Raw genomic sequence first — 18,838 nt, forward strand, 5'->3', positions numbered from 1 at the left:
CTGTCAAGCATTGGAACAGGCTACCCAGGGAAGTGGTGGAGTCTCCATCCCTGGAGGTCTTTAAAAGACATGAAGATGTGGCACTTGGTGGGCTGGCTGAATGGTGAACTTGGCGTCTTTGGCTAATAGTTGGATTTGATGACATTAGAGGTCTCTTTCAACCTAAATGATTCCATGAAATGAGCAAGAGAGACATGAAGAAAATAAAGCATATAATGAATATTTTTCTGGTGTAATTTCTGTTTAAGAAGTTATTATCATTATCAACATTAGACTGAAATATTTTGTTCTTTGTTCTTATTCTCCTTAACACTTTTACTGAAGTAAATGATGTTTACAACATGGTGTGGAATACAGTTAAGGACACTAGTGCTGAAGGATATTTTCTTTCTATTCTCCAACATCTTTTGCTGATAAGAAATGATTATTTTATCCGGTATGTTTAATTCTGTGTTAAATGTTAATTATGGATTTTTTTATCCTTCAGTCATTAATGGAATATTTCTTCTGTAAATTTAAGGATAAAAAGGGTTTAGTCTTTCTGCATGGATTGCAATTTGTAAGTATTCCTTTGTGAAGTCATGTTTAAAAGTATAAGCTTTACAATTTTATATATAAATATAGAAAACTGGTGAGATCTGAGCCTTATTGACCACAAGTATAAGTGATCAGGAGAGATTTCTTAATCAGTTTTAAATTGTGGTAGTAACATTGTAATCAGGTGGTGTATTTGAGTCAAAGGACAAAATCAAGTATGCACAGAAGTTCACTTTAATCTGAATGTATGCTTAATTTAGAGTAACTTTTGGGTTGGAATTGAGTATTTTCAGTATACATTATAGGTCAGTATGAACATGTTTGTGTCTTCTGGAAAATTCATCAGATAAATTACAGGGAAACAGTAATAAAACCTTAAGTGTTCGAAGCTGCCAAATACTTTTCTTCCAAAAATCTGCTAGTGTTGTTTTTGAGGAAGCATCGGAGTAACCACATATGAATTGAACAGGGAAGAAAAACCATCTGCTTTCTGCACACCATTCTGCATAACCTTGCATTTTGGGCAAGGTCTAGCGCAGATGTACTTTTAAAGGTTAAAGGTGCTTGACTGTATGGGTACATCTGTGCTAGACCTCTTCCACTTGAAAGGGTTTGAATTCACAACTTGTGTTTTCTGGGCAAGTGACCCAGCTGTCATACCCCCTGGCATTTTAGAACAAGGTGTTTTTCATTCCTCATACTGAAGCAGGGCTGCAATGCATTTGTTTGTTACACAAGTCACAAAACCAGATGGAAGGGAGAACCTCCTCTTTACTGAGAGGAAACAGGAGGTAGTCTTTCCTTCCGGTATTTCCATAGGGGGAGAAATGCAGAGTTTATAGTATAAGAATTATTTATCTTTAGGTCCACTCCTTTTTCGGGCTTTGTGTAAACTGTTCTTGTGTAATAAACTGCCAAATGTGTTTGTCCTTTGAGACTTTTGGGATTTGCACCTACCTTTTTATGGAAATAATTCAGCTCAAAGCCCAAAGCTTTTGACCTTACTGTGTTATAGACATGATTTTAAATATAGGTTGATAAATAAATATACTGTAAAATGGCTCATCTGTGTCTTTAGTCCACAGTATTTCAAATTAATTGAAGAGTGTGTGTCACAGATAGTGTTACATCGAAATGGAACCGACCCAGACTTCACATATCGTAAAAGATTAGATATAAATTTCAGCCACTTACTAGGTAAGTACTGTGTTTGGAAATGATTACAGTATCATACTTCTTTTTATTTTCAAAACCCAAGTTCAAATTGCATGTGTGATTAAGAATCTTATGTTCCCTGTATATGTTTAAGTGTGTTTGTTTTTTTTTTTTTTCAAGATATTTGTGTAGATAAAGCAAGATTAGAAGAATGTGAAGAGAGGGCTTCTGAACTTTCCAGAAAAGTAAGTAATTTTTTTGTTATGTGTTCATAAGGTAGCACAGGGGATTACTTGAGAGATTCATAAATGATGTAACTGAACATGGCGTAGTTTTTTAACTTTAATTACTATTAGTTCTGTGTTAAAATATAAATCTGGGTATTCCTTGTGGACTAGGAAGCAAAATAGTGTAAAGTAGCTAACCTTAACTGATAATCTGTCTACCATTTATTTTAAGGTTTCATGTACAACTCTCCCAAAAAGTCCATTGAATACTTTATTTGAACACTTATCAGTTTCTCTAACAAGAGAAAAATAATGGACTCGTTTGTATCTACAGACTTTGTATCCATTTTTTTTTAAGCTACTCTGTGTAATGCCAACTTTATGGCATTTCATATAGTAAAGGTCTGTAGAGGTGATACAGATGGTCCTTCCACTCAGCAGACACATGAAATTTAGAGTAGCAGATGTGTTGTATGGGTTCTTAGTATTGTTAACATGAGTTTTAGCAAGCACAAAAGGAAAAGCTGAAATTTAAAGGAACTATTCAGAACTGACTGGTACCAACAATTTTATTTCTTTTTCTTTTTTCTTTAGTTTGAAAAAGATTTTGTAGTTCACCAGGAGACCCAGGCCCTACTGCAAAAAAAAGAAGAAAGAATCAATGAACTTGAGACAGAATTACAAGCTTTTAAATCACAGGTATAAAACAGTTTAAATGAATGTATGAAGTATTGTTTTTGAAAGGGACTTCATTTTGCATCTTCTGCAGATTTTGATAGTACAGCTGAGGGTTTTTTCAAAGAATCTTTGTTATTGATTACTATTGCATGTGAGTTTCCTTTATTTCTGTTTTATAAAAATAATTGTAATGTGACATTAATTAGCTCTGTGAGTTCCCAGATGATCCCTTTATGCCTGAGCTCTGTTAATTAACTAGTTTCTTCTGTTTTATTTGGGTTTTGCTTTCAGTGTCATATATTTCCAAAGTAATTAACCACATAGGGTAATAAGTCTTATGCTTTTAGATTAGCATTCTTCTTTGTGATCTTTATCCCTTCACAGGAAATTGCTCATTATGCAGTTTGCTTTACTGAAGCCTTACCATGGATATCCAGCAGTGAAAGAAATAACTGTGGCTGGATAAGAACATTTCCTGATAATTTTTCAATTTTCAAGCATAAATTGATATTTGAAAATGTGATGAAGAGGAATAGTGGAGATTTTTGAGAGTATCACTTGAGTTAACTTGTAGCTGCTACAACTCTTAAATCTGTCTAAAGAGCCTTTGTGACCCAGTGACTTTTCCTCTGTCTTATTTCCTGGAATAAGAAAACAGTCTAAAAATGGCTAAAGGAAGAGCTTTGGAAAGACATGCATATAGGCGTTATTTTTTATGCTACTTTTTTTACTACATTTGAGGGTTTTTTTAATACTTATTAGCTTCTTTAATTTTCTCAGTGAGGAAAATTAATTTAGCTCTTCTTTGGTCTGTTAAAAAATGTCATTCTAATTCAGGTTTCTGGTCAAAATTGACTGTTAATGTCAAAGTCAAACATTTAAAACCAGCAATTACAGAAATTGTTGCAGTCTGAAGAACCAAATGTAGTAAGAGTTGTATATAATTCATTAAGAAAGTATTTCTCTGTGCGTATCTTGAAAACATACTTAAATACTTTTTGTAAACGAAATTGGTTTTCTCTCCTGTTTTGCTTTTTCTGTTGTTCACTGTATTAAATATAACCTTTTTTATATGCAGAGAGTATAACATGATTTTGCTCTAACTGTCATACCATGAATTATCCCACTGTCATTAATGGGATACATGAAAAGTTTTGTAAATATCAAATAATTGATTACTGTAACTTAGTACTCTTAAATAGACATGTCTAAAGAGTAAACTTTGGCTTCCATATGGCATCAGTTGCTACTTAGCATGTCGACTTCCATCTCTAATGACTATTTTTCTCCTGGTCTTGTTCCTTTACTCTCTTCTTGCATTTGGTATGTGTTTATGTATTTCTTTCATTACTAGAGCCTATCTGTTCAGTATCTATTTGTCAGTGGAAACAAGGTTTTTGTTCAGAAATTCAAAACATGCTGTGCATGCATTTATTTGTATTTATTGATATTCAGCTATTTCCTTTTAGAAATATTAAATCCTTTGCTTATTTTAGTGCTCTTTGTTTTTTAAAAATAAAAGGGACTGTTTCAGGTCATAGTTGAAAAAGCGATTAGTACTAACCGCAGTAGATAAATATTTCTTAGTTATTCTTTTTTTTTTTTGTCAGATACCTATTTATTTATGTTTAAGGTCTATGATAGAAGTTTTTAAAAAAGTAGAAATAAATATTTTTTTAGACTTTTCCAGGCTATCTTGATGCAATAAAGATGTCCTTACTATACAGAATAAGTAGCTGGTGTGTAAGACAGCTTTATTTTTTTGAAGGATTTTTTTTTCATCATTGCTTTGTGTTTTCAATTGTGTAGAATCAGAATGTTCGTATATTGGAAAATATCTGTTTTTTGACAGGATGACTTATCTCTTCAAATTCTGCTAGTATGTCCTTGTAATGTTTCTCTGTAATCTGTAGGATAAGTAAGAACAATAGAGACTTGGATGTTACTTTTTTTTTATTTGAGCTAAACTATGATAGTCTAGATAAAATCTCTTTAAGAAACTTATCAGACCCTTTTTTAGATCATGGTCAGTGAAATGTGACAGGTGGGATACAACGTTTCAGTTTGTCACTTTCGGTGCATTCCCTGGTCTGAATATCCACTTCAAATATTGAGACTTTGATTATGAAATCAAAATCATGTTGACCTCATTGTCATTCATACTTGATTGTTCTAAACATGAAAAATGATACTGACTTTCAACTGGCTTTCTGAATTTAATCTATAAACTATGATTGTTATAGAATTTTGTTGATAAAAATGTGAAACTGAGTAAGAATATTTTCCTTATCAGTATGGCTCTGTACCACCTGGTTTTCTGCCATCAACATGTGGAGATGCCTCTGTTGTTCCACTGGAAGGTGCAGGACATCAGCTTCCACCACCTCCTCCACCACTGCCTTCTAATGGAGCAGTTCCACCACCACCACCCCCACCTCCTCCTCCACCACTTCTGAGTGGCTTGGGTGCTCCTCTGGCTTTTGGTGGTGCTCCTCCACCACCGCCTCTACCAGGCCTGCCTGGAATACAGTGGTCCCCGCCTTCCTGTGCTTTGCCGTTTGGAATGAAGCCTAAAAAAGAATTTAGGCCTGAGGTTACCATGAAAAGACTCAACTGGTCCAAGGTAGTACTGATTAATGGCAAATACTTGATGTAAAATCTGACGTTGAACTTAGGGTAAACAGATTGTCAGGAGTAAGACTACATAAGCCATCAATACATTAGTTAAAATTATGTAATATATGAATACTTTTTTACCTCTAGTTTTTTATTGTTTTCTGAAAACTGTATTTCATTGGTTCATCTGGGCAAGTATCTGTTGACTTAGTGAGATGCCTGGAAAAGTCAGTTCTAGAATTCTAGATGAATCTTGATGCCTGCATGCTTCCAGGGTCCTACTATGTGTTGTCTTATAGCAAACTCTTTACACTGGATCAGTCACTGCACTGTACTGATAGCTATAGTTCCCAAACAGGTATCTTGTATCTATCTAACCTGGACTGTGGAAAGAAGCAGTGCAGGTCTCTCAGTTTGTCCTTAGTATAAATGTACATATATAAATTTAATGGCTGACAAAATATAGAGTCAGTTTGTAGTTTGGTTTTTTTTCCTCTCCATTGTGACAGGATCAAGTATACCAGGACTATCAATCTACTAAGTTTGAAAACTATAATTATTTAGACCAAAATAAGTCAGTAAAGAGGTTTTCCTAGTTTTATGAAGTAATCAAAGCTGCATTCTAAAAAGTAAGGCAGTTAATATCTAATTAAATAAGCTGTGTTCAGGAACTATTTAAAGTTTTACCCAAGTTTTAAATCTAGACCAAAGCTAATTTGCTACATTTAGACTTTGGATAACAGAGTATGTTGTCTGCATTTTTAGAATCAGTTTGTCCAAAAATACTTACTGTAAGCATTATTGTTTTCAATAAGAAATATATTAACAACTCTAGAGATGAGTTGTATACCGACAGTTTACATTTTACAGAGCTCTTAATATTTAGTTTGCTTTAGACTCTACAGAGCATAGTGTCTGCATAGTATCGAAATAATTTAATTAGTAAAATTTTGTTTTGTCTCTTGCTTGTAGATCAGGCCTCAGGAGATGACAGAATCCTGTTTTTGGGTTAAGGCAGAAGAGGACAAGTATGAGAATGCTGACATGCTTTGCAAATTGGAACTTACATTTTCTTGTCAAAAAAGGGGTAAGTAAGTAGTTGATGGTAATTTTCAGCCTTTGGAGAGATGTTTAAAATTCTTGGGCCTTAAATAAATATATGATAAAATTTTAGAATACAACATTAATGATTTTGGTTTTAAGTGGAATGTGTGAAGAAAAGAGCTTGAAAATCCTAAACTGCTTAAAGGAGTAATATTTAACTATTTTACTTAAAGGATGGCAAAAATTGTGTTCCTGTTTTGCCAGGGGACTAGGAGCAGCACAAGAGACACAGACAACAACTTTAAAGCAAAAGTGTATAAATTTACTGTAGTGCAAAGCATTACAAAAGAAACAAAGAATTACAGAATTATTAGGATGCACCTAATCGTTACTGCAAAGAGTGCCTATAGTGATTAAAAAAGATACATCCCCTTACCCTTTAATACATTACCGTAATCAGCACTCAGCCTCTCACATTGGCTGGGGAGCCCCTAATCACAGCGAGGGGCTCAAGAACCAGTTTCCAATAACTGGGAAATCCTACTCAGGGCGTAGTGAGGCTTCCATCTTTGGTGCAAGTGGGGTCCAGCTTTTATATAGTTAAACAAACAAACTTACATCACTACTTAGTGCAGAAAACATCAGGCTCTCTTCTCTCCTTGCTTTTCACCCAAAGCCTGGCCAGGGCTCAGAGGAAAATCAAGGGAGTCAGTTTGGACCATTTACTGTTGAACAAGGCCAGCCGTCTACTTCCATGGCTTTGATCAATCTCTAAATATAGAAAGATAGATACATTCATATCTCAGTAATGAACAGATACAAATCTTCACTAATAAGCGAATACCAATATATCTTACTAATAAGCACACATGTTTACGCAGGTGTAGTCTTATCATACTACGTATTTTACTAATGATTAGTACAAAATTTTGGCTAATAATTTTGCTAATAACATGGTTAAATATAACATTAGGTTGGAAGGTTCATCTAGAGGTCGACTCTGGCTCAGTTCCTGTTGTTCAGGCCTTAACACTTCAGTGACCTATAGGGAGACCTCACAAAAAAAACCCCAAGAAATGCTTTTGGATAATACAGACTTTTATTTAGTCATATTTGAAAAAAAGTTTATAAAATTTTGTCAGAATACTTTCATAAAATACTACAATCTAATCTAGAGGCCAGAAGATGATGTGTTTACCCTCAGAATGGATGTGATAATTGGTATGTTTTGGTTCTATGAACGAGGAGAGTATTTTAGTGATTTTTTTTACTTTCTGATAAATCTGTAGTAATATAGATCTCCTTTGATACTTGCTTTGCTTCTTCAGTTTTTAAAGCATTGTGGAAGAACAAAATTTGAAAATATTCCTGACTTTAAACCTTTTCTCCCTTCCTGGAAGTAGGTTGTCTCGGTAATAGTGTAGGTTATTCTGTCCCATATATAAAATGCCTATATTTCTACTGTTATTTCTTGACACAATTTTTTTCCCCTCATTTTTTGGTATTAGAGACTTAGTACTTTGGGACAGCCAAAGGGCTGAAATGATTAATTTCTTTGCAAATCAAAATGGTAATATTTTATTTTTAGTGTTTTAAAAAAAAAATTACTTTGTTATTTTTATTAGTATAGTGAATGACATTTTCAAATGTCTTCTTTTCTGGGATATGTTCTGGTGTGTATTATCCAATATTTTTTTACCATAACCAAGAACTTTATTCTACTCCTATCAAAGCAGGCTTTTTATGCTCTTGCAGTATTTCTACTATTAAGTATAATACTATTAAGTATTATAGTTTATTAATGTTGATACTTAATAATATTAAGAATGTTATACGAAGATAAAAAGGCAAGAAAACCTCACAAACCATAGACATGTCTGCTTGAATCTGTTAAAGCCCAGAACCTAATTATGGTTCCTTTATAATGTTAGGAGAATTCCCAAGAATGTTCCCTGAATTAATGGGTTGGAAGGTTTAAAAACCACTGGGGGAAATAGTTTCTTATGTGTAATTAAACAGTAAAATTTGGGAGACAAGATGACGTTCAGGCCAAACATGTTAATGGCTCAGAAGAGGATTGCAAGTCTCCACAGACAGCAAGAACATTAGAGTTAACAAGATTAACATCCCTCAAAATTTAACTGAACAGACTGAATACATTGTTTTGACAAAACCTAATATAACAGAGTTACTGGATTTACAAGCGAAAAGTCAGTGAGGTACACTTTTATACCAAATATGTGTGTACGTGGGCAATTTAAAGGCTGTAGTCTGCAGGGACACATTTATTTCCTTCTTTACAGGTGAGGCTTACTGCTTAATCTTTTACATTTTTAAGTTTTGAAATCTCTTTCATCTCACATGGGTCATACAAGTGTACCATCACCTTAATTTTTGAAAGAAAGTGGAGACACTAAAGATTTTATTTAGAACAGTAAGTAGGTATTTTAGGGGGAACAGGGAACTAAATTTCATCTTTGTTCAAGTGAGTGGTTTACAGAACTTTATGTGAATGCTTAAGCACATTAGTAGACAAGACCAGGTATATCTGTGTCTCTTGTTGACAGCACAAATTCTAGTAAAGAGGTTAGCAAAGTAACTGCTTTTGTTCTCATGACCACGGAGAGAGAGGATACTTCTTTGTAACTTACACATAACTTACTGTTTTTAAAAAAACTTATCAAAGAAATTGTAGACATCCCGTTTTCTTCACAGTCTTGAAGAGATTTAACACCAGGCTTTCTAAAGTGGAATCAGCAAGCTATTCACTGTACTCAAATTGGGAACAGTCCTTGAATATTTCTAAAGCTTTGTCTCTAAAACCAGAAAGACAAGAAATTGAAAATGATTCTGTAGTCAAATGATGACATGCAATGAATGAGCTGGTTTCCACTCTGCTGAAGGGTCTGCTTATGCACTCTTTTCACTGAAATCTTTGCATAAGAAGAGGTATCTAGTTGTGGAAGCAGGGACCAGAATGTTCAATGATGCTTTAAGTGAATTTTATTCTCATTAAGTAAAATCAGATTGAAGTACTCAAATGTTTGGTTGTTACATTTTGCTAGCTAATGTGCCAAAAGTATTTTAGTGTTGATCTGGAAAAGGAAGTCTTTTGTCTATGTAAATAATCCATTGAGGAATTTCTGCTAGAAAAAAGAATACAGAACAGTATAGAATAGATTTGAAGTTTTAGCAGATGTTTATATAGGAATTACAAATGATGTTGATTCTGAAGGGGCATTGAAGCAATTGAAAAACTGAAGATGTTATGGAGATATGAAAGAAATACTACTGCAATAATAAAAAATTAAAAAGGAAAATGTTCAAGACAATATCACAAGAAAAAAGCATTACAAATATGGAAGTATGAAGATAATGAGAAAACTCATTAAATTTATCTAGATAAATGTAAATGGGATGTTCTTCACATATTCATTTTGAATCCATGAATTTCTTGCATAGGATCCTTTAGCTAACATTGAAATATACATTTAATTTTTTGAAAAAGAAATTAGCTAAGGAATTAGTGGGACTACTTGGAGACAACTTCAAAAGTTCAGCAGGTTCAAAGAACATTAGAAAAATTCCAGGATAAAAGGTCCAAAAGAAATAGGAAAGGATATATTTGTAGGAAGGAGCTTTCTCTTTTGGGAAGTGAGGAGAATGGGTTATAAAAAGTGGTAAGACTGGCATAGTGTCTTTTCAAGTGACATCTCTTATTGCAGCTTGTGGTTCTTAATCATGGATATGAGTGCCTGGTTGCTTCAAGCTACTATGTTTTAAGACTTACAGTACTGAAATAAGGTAAATTTTAATATACAATTACTTGGTCTTATCATCTTATAAAAGGGAGAAAAGTAACAAAACATCTATAATAAATATTCTTGGTTTGTGGAGATACTTTGAAGAGTACTGGTATGGAGAAGATCATAGTCTCTGAATAAATGTAATTAATGTAATGAGACTCTAGTAGTCAAGCATAATGTTGGATATCTTCAGGATACCTCGAGGTAGAACCAGCTACATGTTTGCTTACAGTAATCCTTTGGGTGCTTGAAGAGTTTTACCAAGGTGATTCCCAAACTTGGGTGGTTGTATAGAGAAAACAAGAAAACAACCTCTAACGAAAAAGAAGTCTTTGGAAGCATTTCAATCCAAAATGACAATTTGTCTTATGTATGTAAAATAGAAGAAAGGTAGTAGTTTTATGAAATGTGTTCTCTATAATTATTGTGCTGCATTTATAAATATCCTATTAATAAATTGATTTGACTTGGTCCAATGACTCTTATGCTTAAAGTGTTAAAGTCCAAATGAGGATTAGAAATTGCACATCAAGTATACAAGAAAACACTTGTAAATTCTTAATTATTTTTAGCAAAATGAGGATAACTATGCTTAATGGGAGATGGCATAAAATATTAGAAATTTACTCTTCTTTTCTACATATTGAAGGGAACTGATCTGGTAAACTCGAGAAAAAAAGATCGCATGATCTCTCTGTATTTTTTTTTTTATCAACTAGGACAGATTTTCATCCTAATCTTATTGGAGATGGCAGTGTCTGATCCCATCACACCAGAGCTCCTGCCAGACTTGATTATTTAGAAATAAAGCACTTCTGTGGGAGTACTATCTCCGTTGGCACTTGTCTTGAAAAGGTCAATATAGTTCTAATTTTTTTTTCCCCTGTATACTCAAAGAAAAATCATCAAGGCCTAAACTGCTATAGTGCCAACTAAGTCTCAAATATTTTAAACCAGAAAAGAGAGTAAATTATAGGAAGAAGATCAAATTAACAATATAAATCACTTTAGTGCTGTATTTGACCTGACACAGTCTGCCTAGCATAAGCAAGAGAACTTGCAGTCATCCACCTGAAGGATTAGGTGGAGTCCAGCATCCTCATACTTTCCTCCTCTGGAGGAGAGTTTGTCAACAGTAGTTCCAAACAGTACTTCTTGTAGAATCTTATTATTACAAACCTGTCAGACTGCCAACAATATATTTGAATAACTTATGCTATAATACAGCACTGAGTAACCTGAGTTACCTTTTAATGTAACTGTGTGCAAGTAGAAGTAAAGCCTGCTATGTGTTTTAAGTTTGGCTGCCTTGCAGTATCACCCAAACTACCCCTGAAAGCAAAATTATTCAAAAAGGTTTGTGCATATTAAATGAAAAAAGAAAAAAAAAGTTTCTTTCTGAAGATAGCAGGAATAAGTTTTGACCATTTGCAAGGAACAGCAACCAATACGTTGAAACGTTAGTGGTATCTTGCAACTTAAGTATGTCATATTCTCATGGAGAGAATGGATGATATATTTAGTGTTGCACTGGTAGCAACTATATCAGTTGTTTCTGTTTTCAACAAATAGAATATCTGTTCTTATCCTTTTTAGATATTCATATCAAATCATATTTGTCATGTAGAGATAGAAACATAAAAATCAGTGAGTGCATATACTTCTGTGGTACATTGAGCTTGGCTGGCTGCCAGATGGCCACCCAACTGCTCTCTGATAAAATGGAAAAGCTTGTGTGTTGAATTAAAAACAGGAAGATCACTTACCAATTATTGTCACAGCTAAAAAGACCCAATTTAGGGAAAATTAATTGAACTCGCTTAATTTATTTTTTCTAATGTCCTGTCATGGATAGGAGAAACCTTCAGTTGTTCAGACTGTTAAATGTATTTAAAGAAGTGGAATGTGAGTAACTCCTAAAACCTGACTTACATATCCAGATAACTCCATGAATGTGTGGCAAACAAAAACCAGAAAACCCAAAGAGGACATTACCATACTAGTGGTTAGAATAGTCTGTCAATAGCATTTGTTTTGCAGTTTGATTCTTTTTGAAGCTAAAAATTGTGGTATCTTTTCCCCTTTAGTCTCCTTCTTTGGCAATTTCTTAAAATGAAATCTCCCATGAATTAATTATTAATTATGAATTATTGAATGACTGTGACATCAGTGCCCTAATCTATATCAGAACTATCAGTGAATCAGATCATTCTTCTCGTAAGAGAAGAGTAGAAAAGAGTCAGTCTATCAGGAGATATTGTAAATAGTATTAGAAAAACTTTGATATGTATTTTCAGCTAGGAAATACTTGTCAGACAGTGAAAGCATATTATTGAAGAGTTTGTTATAGTACATGTAAGCATCTACCTAGCACAGTTATAATGTTTAATTTATGTTAACTTTATTTTTTTCTTTATAACAGAGTGGCAGTATATGCTATTATTAGGTGACTGTTTCTTACCTTCTACACACAGACTATTGTTTCCTGTCAGCTCCAAAACAGATTGAGTGCTGAAGTGCCTGGACAGAGTAGGGTTGGTTTTTTTAAGTTTTTTGTTTGTTTGTTTGTTTGTTTTTGTTAATCACTGATTTCTAAACAAAATGCAATATCAGTCTGCAGTGATTTCATGTTTGATGAAAATATGACAGTATATTCAGGCTAACAAAAGCACTGTGCTCCCATTTCTCAACACTGGTAGGGAAAGCCTTTGAAGGCTTCATGTCTTAGAAAGAATGAGTGTTCTTTATTGATATCTACTAGAGAACGTTTTCACAGTGTGAATGACTAAAGTTTTAGAGGAGATAGATATTATTTTCATGTATCCAGAGACCAGAAAAAGTCTGATCAGTTTCATAAGTCCTAAATTGTAAATGCCAGTGGAGTAGAAAAGAAGGTTTGGAACTTAAAATGCAAGTTAAAGGACGTCATCACAGTGCCCCTGCTCAGTCTAATAATTTTGTTTATTTAATGGAAAATACTCACTTTAAGAGCTTAAATATATTTGTCCCTATACTAGCAAGGATCCTACATGAATGAATTTGCTAGTGTATCACACAGGAGGTATAAAACTCTATACATCTACTACAAACCTATTTTCATGAGGATTTACCTCCTTTTTAGTTTTTCTATGTGTTTATGCACTAAGTGCTTTTGATGAATTTCTAATCTAATGTTGCAAGCATTTGTATCTGACTAAAGGTAACACTACATTTGAGTGTAATAAAGTCTTCATTACAGCGCTGCTTTTATTGTAGACTTTTTTCATTGTGAACTGAGAAAAATAATTTACATGCAAGAAATGTTTCACAAACCTTCTTTGGCAAACCTTCAAAGTCACTGTTGATGAAAATTATTAGCATTTAAATTTCCACGAGCACTAGTTTTCATCCTCTAAAAAATCTACCATTTAATTTTTCAGTGAATGGCTTGTTTCAGAGAAAATTCATTTCAAGGACAATTCATTTGTGAAAAACAACAAAAAAAATAATCAAGGAGATTATGTGTTAATGGAACAGTGATGTCCAATTAGGCAGCTGTTAGACAGTACTTGGGTAGACACTGGTATACCATGCAGACTCTAGCAGTATATTTGGCAGAGTCTTTGGTTCTGTTTACAATTGATCTGGTTCAGCTGGAACAATATTTTAATTTATTCGTATTCAAAAAGTGGTTAGACATTTTCTTCTCTTCTCATTAAGATTATATATTCTTCTTTACCTACTAACTTTATGTAAAGATGACCCGACCTTATCTAATACATAATTTATCTCTGTAAGTAAAGTGGCGTCGTATTTAAAAACCAGAAAGTTGAGTACTTCATGTGAACATTTGTGAAACAGACTTCCGTTGTGGGCTACTGTTCTCCTCTGTGTGATCTCAACATGATGAATTTCTCATACAGTTTCTTCATTCTAAATAGATTTTTCTAGTCTCTAAGTATCTTGCCTTGATAGAGTCCTAATAGATGTTTTTAACCAGGCTCTTTCAATACGTTTTATGAAACAAGCATCCCCGTGAAGGACATGCATATTGTAAAAGTCTTGTAGATGGGATCCCCTCCCTTTAAGAGCAGTCAGATTCTGAAGATTAAGTAATAATTGAGAGAATTTAGTTGATCTGAAATAGTAGGATATTTGTGTATGGGGGGGTTAAATCAGAGCTTTAACAAAATTTTCTTTTTTACATAGGATATAATCTAGTTCAGCATTCTGAAAACTTAACTAGTAGGCTAGGATGTGTTTGCTGTATTGTTGTTGTTGCCTGGTACAATAATTAAATATTTACACTGAAATGGTAGTTGTTTAAGATACATTCTTCTTCTGCAACAGTTTGTTACTTTCAATGTCATTTAAATTTAAGAGAATGAAAGCACTGGACAGCATATCCCATAGCTTCTAACAACTTCGTATTTCTGTTTTATGTCTTTGCTACCACACTCTTCCAATTTTTACGAGTTAGGGGGACTCTACTTTTCTTTCTCACTCACAAGGTAGTTTTTCTGCAACCTTACTCACCTCTATCATCACCTGAGTAATGAAACTTAGAAATTTTATCTGCTCTATTACTCAGCTTAACAGTTTTAAAGACTAAATGTTTCCTGCTGTGCAGTCTGACTTGTCCTTTGATATAGAAATGCCTTTTTCTAAAATTGTAAATGCATATGTATAGCTGGCAAGAGTAACAAGCTAGGATAACCTACTTAGGGTGACTACTTATCTTTGCAGTTCCTAGACTGTGCGGTGTAATGCCTTGTGGCACTTAAAATTTGGCTGCAAAGTAATTGATATATGTGAAGCAGAATTTTGGGGTTTGTTGCTGGCGTTTCACTGTAAGATCTTGAGAAGTACTGGGTCATCTATTTGAAAAAGTGGGAAGATAGAAAAAGCAAGTGAGTGGTCATCAAGATTGTTTGAATGAAAGCTGGTGCCAAAGCTGACAACATGGAAGGTAGATATAGCTGGATTGCCTGAAGAGAGACTGGGATCCAAGGCACAGTTGCACATTACAGGAAAAATCTTGGCAAATAATGCTGGTGTGAAAAGAAACAAACATGGATGGATGTAGCTAAACCCAAACAAGGCTAGATCATCTTAACTGTAAAAAGCCCAGAGGGAAAGTTTATTTTCAGTACTAATCTAGTAGTGTTAATTGCTCTTTTATTGCTCTGTAGAAGAGAAACAGTAGTGATAAATGGAGGACTGTATTTGGTCAAACTTGAAAAAGGAGATGATGGAATCCATTTTCTGCTAGCAGTTGACTCTCAGAATGCACCTGTGAGTCTTCCATATTTAGCAGAATAATGGGAGAGGTAGTGAACAAGTGGGGACAAATGGCCAGATAAGCTGAGCTGTGCAGGTGCATTCTTTATAATAAATTGAAAGAATTTCAACCACTTGAACAAAAATAGGTTTTTGAGAACAGGATACTCATATACATTGGAAGTAAACAGTTCTGATCTTCAGGTTACTGTTGCTGAGAACCTCAAAATTCAAAGTATGAAGCATATTTCTGACTAAATAAAAGCCTTCCTGAAAGTACAGTGGCAAAAATAAGTCAGTATGAAAAGAGTTAGAGGAATTAATCACAAAGTATTTTTCACGTCAGGGAGCTAATGTCCCTCTGATATGTCAAGAAAATAACATGATTCATTTTTCTAGAACTTATGCCTACCTTTAGGGTGAAATGGAAATTATTTTATGCTTCACTTCCTTAAAAATAATAACAAAAAATTGCTTAATTCATACCACTCTTGGCGTTTGTTCTGGACTGTCTATATAGCTCTTGGTATTTAGGAGACTTCAGTCTCTGAAGCTAAGGCTTATTCTTTGGTCACCAGTTGGATTTTTTTGTTTACTCAGGGAAATATTTGCATTCAGTCTTTGGGGAGGGAAGTTATATAGATTTAATCAAATTATGATTGTGCTGCAAGAACCACATTTACAGATAATGATATTCAAGTCAAATAGAATAAATACTTTGTTGCTGTTTACTAGTAGAACTACTAAATATTTTATATGCATATGAGATTAGACTAATTCCTCAAAAGTCAGCAAGGTCTAGTGACTATCTAGTTAACTATTATGCATATGTGAATGTAACAGGAAGAGAGGGATAAAATCCTATTCTACAGCACTTAGAAATGTTATTTAATCAATATAGAAAAGATTCAAACTGATGCAAAGCAGACTTATTTTTTGCTTTTTGTCTTTATCCAGCATTTAAAATTTTGTGGCTAGTACAAAGATGTGTGACCAGATAGTAAAGAAATACTATTATTACTATTGTTGTATGATAAATTATATTTTTCTTCATAAAAGATGTGTGAAATAACCAAATCTGCATACTAAACTGATTATGCAGAATCTCTATTATAGAATCTACATCATCTTCAGTTTCATAGAACTATAACACAGACTTGGAAGAGCAGGAAATCAAGCAGCTTTAATTATACAAATTTGTTTGCATGAATTGCTGAAGGAATGAGATGATTTCTGGACAGAGATTTAAATTCATACTAATTAGAAAGCCTTTTAATATTTAGCCTAAAACTACATTCACAGTATTTGTCTGATATGCCACCTTTGGTAGATATGTTAGACTATCAAATACCTGTTTTTAATGCAGAAATACCTACCCTTTTTAACAAAAGATAATTTACAGTGAAGTTGCACTCAGTTTATAGTGTGACATGGTATTAATGTGTTCTCTATCCAATAAAAACAGGAACTGACTTGCAATTCCATTGTTGCTGTCATTTAGTTTCTGTCAAATAGTGTGTGAGATACAACATTTCCATGAGAATGAATGCTGCAGTTCTCTCCCACTTGCTTTTTAATAAAATATTCTAAATGCTGAATATTCTCAAAGCTTGCTTGCAATGTACGCTTTCACAGTTTCATCTCTTTGTCTGTTTACAGTTGGCTGATCACTTCATTCCTTAATGTACCACAAGAGTGTCTCATAGTACAGTAAATGATCTGTATTACTGAATAAGTATTACAGATTTCGTGAAAGAGGAGAAAAAACTAAGAAATACAAACGTTGGAAGTAGTGTCAATTGTACATCTGTAGTAATACTGAAGAAATATGATTCTGTAATTGGAGGGTGCATGGGTATGCTCTTTTGTACTTTTTGAAAAAGTGAAGTCAGTGTTATTTCCTACAAGATTTGTTTTCGGTGAAATTAGCAAGTGGCATCTTGTAACCCAGAACTAAATTGCTTCACTGATTCCTGTTTGTGTCATTTTTTTTTAGTATTTGTCTTTTGTATTAGGAAGAGCTTTTAGCAGAATAATTTAAATTAAAAAAAAGGTAGCATTTTCTTTGCTATTTATATAGGACAGTACTCTGAATATTAAATTTTTGAGTATATTTAAATATTACTAAGTGCTTAGGCTGTGAATTAATGGAAAAAGTTCTTTTGTGGGTTATAAATCATGTACCTAAATTACAAAAATTTCCTTCACTCTTTGTATTTTTCCTTGTAGTAGTGATTAAAAGCTTTTAACGTACAAATTGTGAAATACCGTTCTAAGATTAGAACACTGGTATGTTGGAAAACTGTGCTGCACATTACCTTGTAGTCCTCAGTTATTCTCTCCAGTTCTGAGGAAAAGTTAAGGTGATTTATATGTGTTTGGTGTGCATCCTGTTTAATGCCTTATGGAAACTGCAACTTTTTTGTCTCCAAATGATGTGTATATTATAACTAAACAAATGGGTTTTATTTCTGATTTGAAATAAATCCTGATATCCTAGTTTCACAGTTGAGGACTACATACCTCTTTATATTTTATTTTACTGCACATCTCATGCCACTGAGTACAAGTAAATAGCATGTGCCTTTTTGTAGAGTTTACGGGGCTCTAACTTAAGCGTACTCATGAAAAATATGCTCTAAAATATGAGGAAACTTATGCAAAGGCAAAGTACAGAATATAGGCAAACATGAAAAACAGTGAAGTTTCTTGGAAGTATTTTTACCAGGTGGTTTTGTGTTGCTGAATACAAATGAAGATAAGCAGTAGCTGAGAAAGTCACATAAATATAGTATCTAGTATAGATTATAATTTTTTTAAAATGTAGATTTCTGAGAAGTGATAGGAGGAAGCAGGGACTATTTGCACAAAATCAGCCTGTGGATGTATGATAGCACTGCTAGGTTAAACTTCCTTTGAGAATGATACACACCCTTTTTTTTTCAATAACTTAGTTCTGGCACTGCACTATAGAAGACTTGCAATAATCAAGCATGTTTTACTGGTTTTAGTATATCCATGATATTTCACAGTGATTTATTTGTAGAAAAATAGGAGCTGCTTGCATCTTTCAAGAAGCTGGATAGGTGCATTACTATCAGAAGCAGCACTGATAACACCGTATATTACTTTTCCCTTTTTTTAATTTTTAAAATCTAGAAAGAACAGATGGCATTTACTATAATTAACCATATCAACCTAAAAACCTCCCTCTGTTTTACATTCAGATATACATTGATAATTATATCAAAATAAATTAATCATGATAACTATAATGGCTTGTTTCCCTTATAGATTGCTATAGAAAAATATTGGTTTATGATATTTAATAAGTCTTTACAAAAAGGAGCTACAGCTCTTATTTACTGAACGTTGTATGTGAGAGTCCTTGTATCCCTAAGGAAAGAAAACAATCTGGTACCTGAATAATATGGTGTCTATGTGATGCAGTTTCCTTGTACTATAGACACCTTCATGAGTATGTTATGTATAAAGCCATTTTACTTGTTATAGTTT

General features: G+C 33.5%; 1 protein-coding gene across 1 annotated transcript in view; it reads left to right on the forward strand.

Moving 5' to 3' along the window:
* The window catches only part of DIAPH3 (diaphanous related formin 3), a 188,135-nt gene that overhangs the window by 23,493 nt on the left and 145,804 nt on the right, over positions 1-18,838 (forward strand). The window contains exons 10-15 of the mRNA XM_050333988.1: positions 320-436; positions 1,616-1,734; positions 1,873-1,937; positions 2,514-2,618; positions 4,891-5,220; positions 6,186-6,300. Coding sequence (XP_050189945.1) covers positions 320-436; positions 1,616-1,734; positions 1,873-1,937; positions 2,514-2,618; positions 4,891-5,220; positions 6,186-6,300 — 851 coding nt within the window. The remainder of the gene's footprint in view (positions 1-319; positions 437-1,615; positions 1,735-1,872; positions 1,938-2,513; positions 2,619-4,890; positions 5,221-6,185; positions 6,301-18,838) is intronic.

This window comes from Myiozetetes cayanensis, unplaced genomic scaffold, assembly GCF_022539395.1.
Source record: "Myiozetetes cayanensis isolate MyiCay16 unplaced genomic scaffold, myiCay2020 scf5-8, whole genome shotgun sequence".
NCBI lineage: Eukaryota > Metazoa > Chordata > Aves > Passeriformes > Tyrannidae > Myiozetetes > Myiozetetes cayanensis.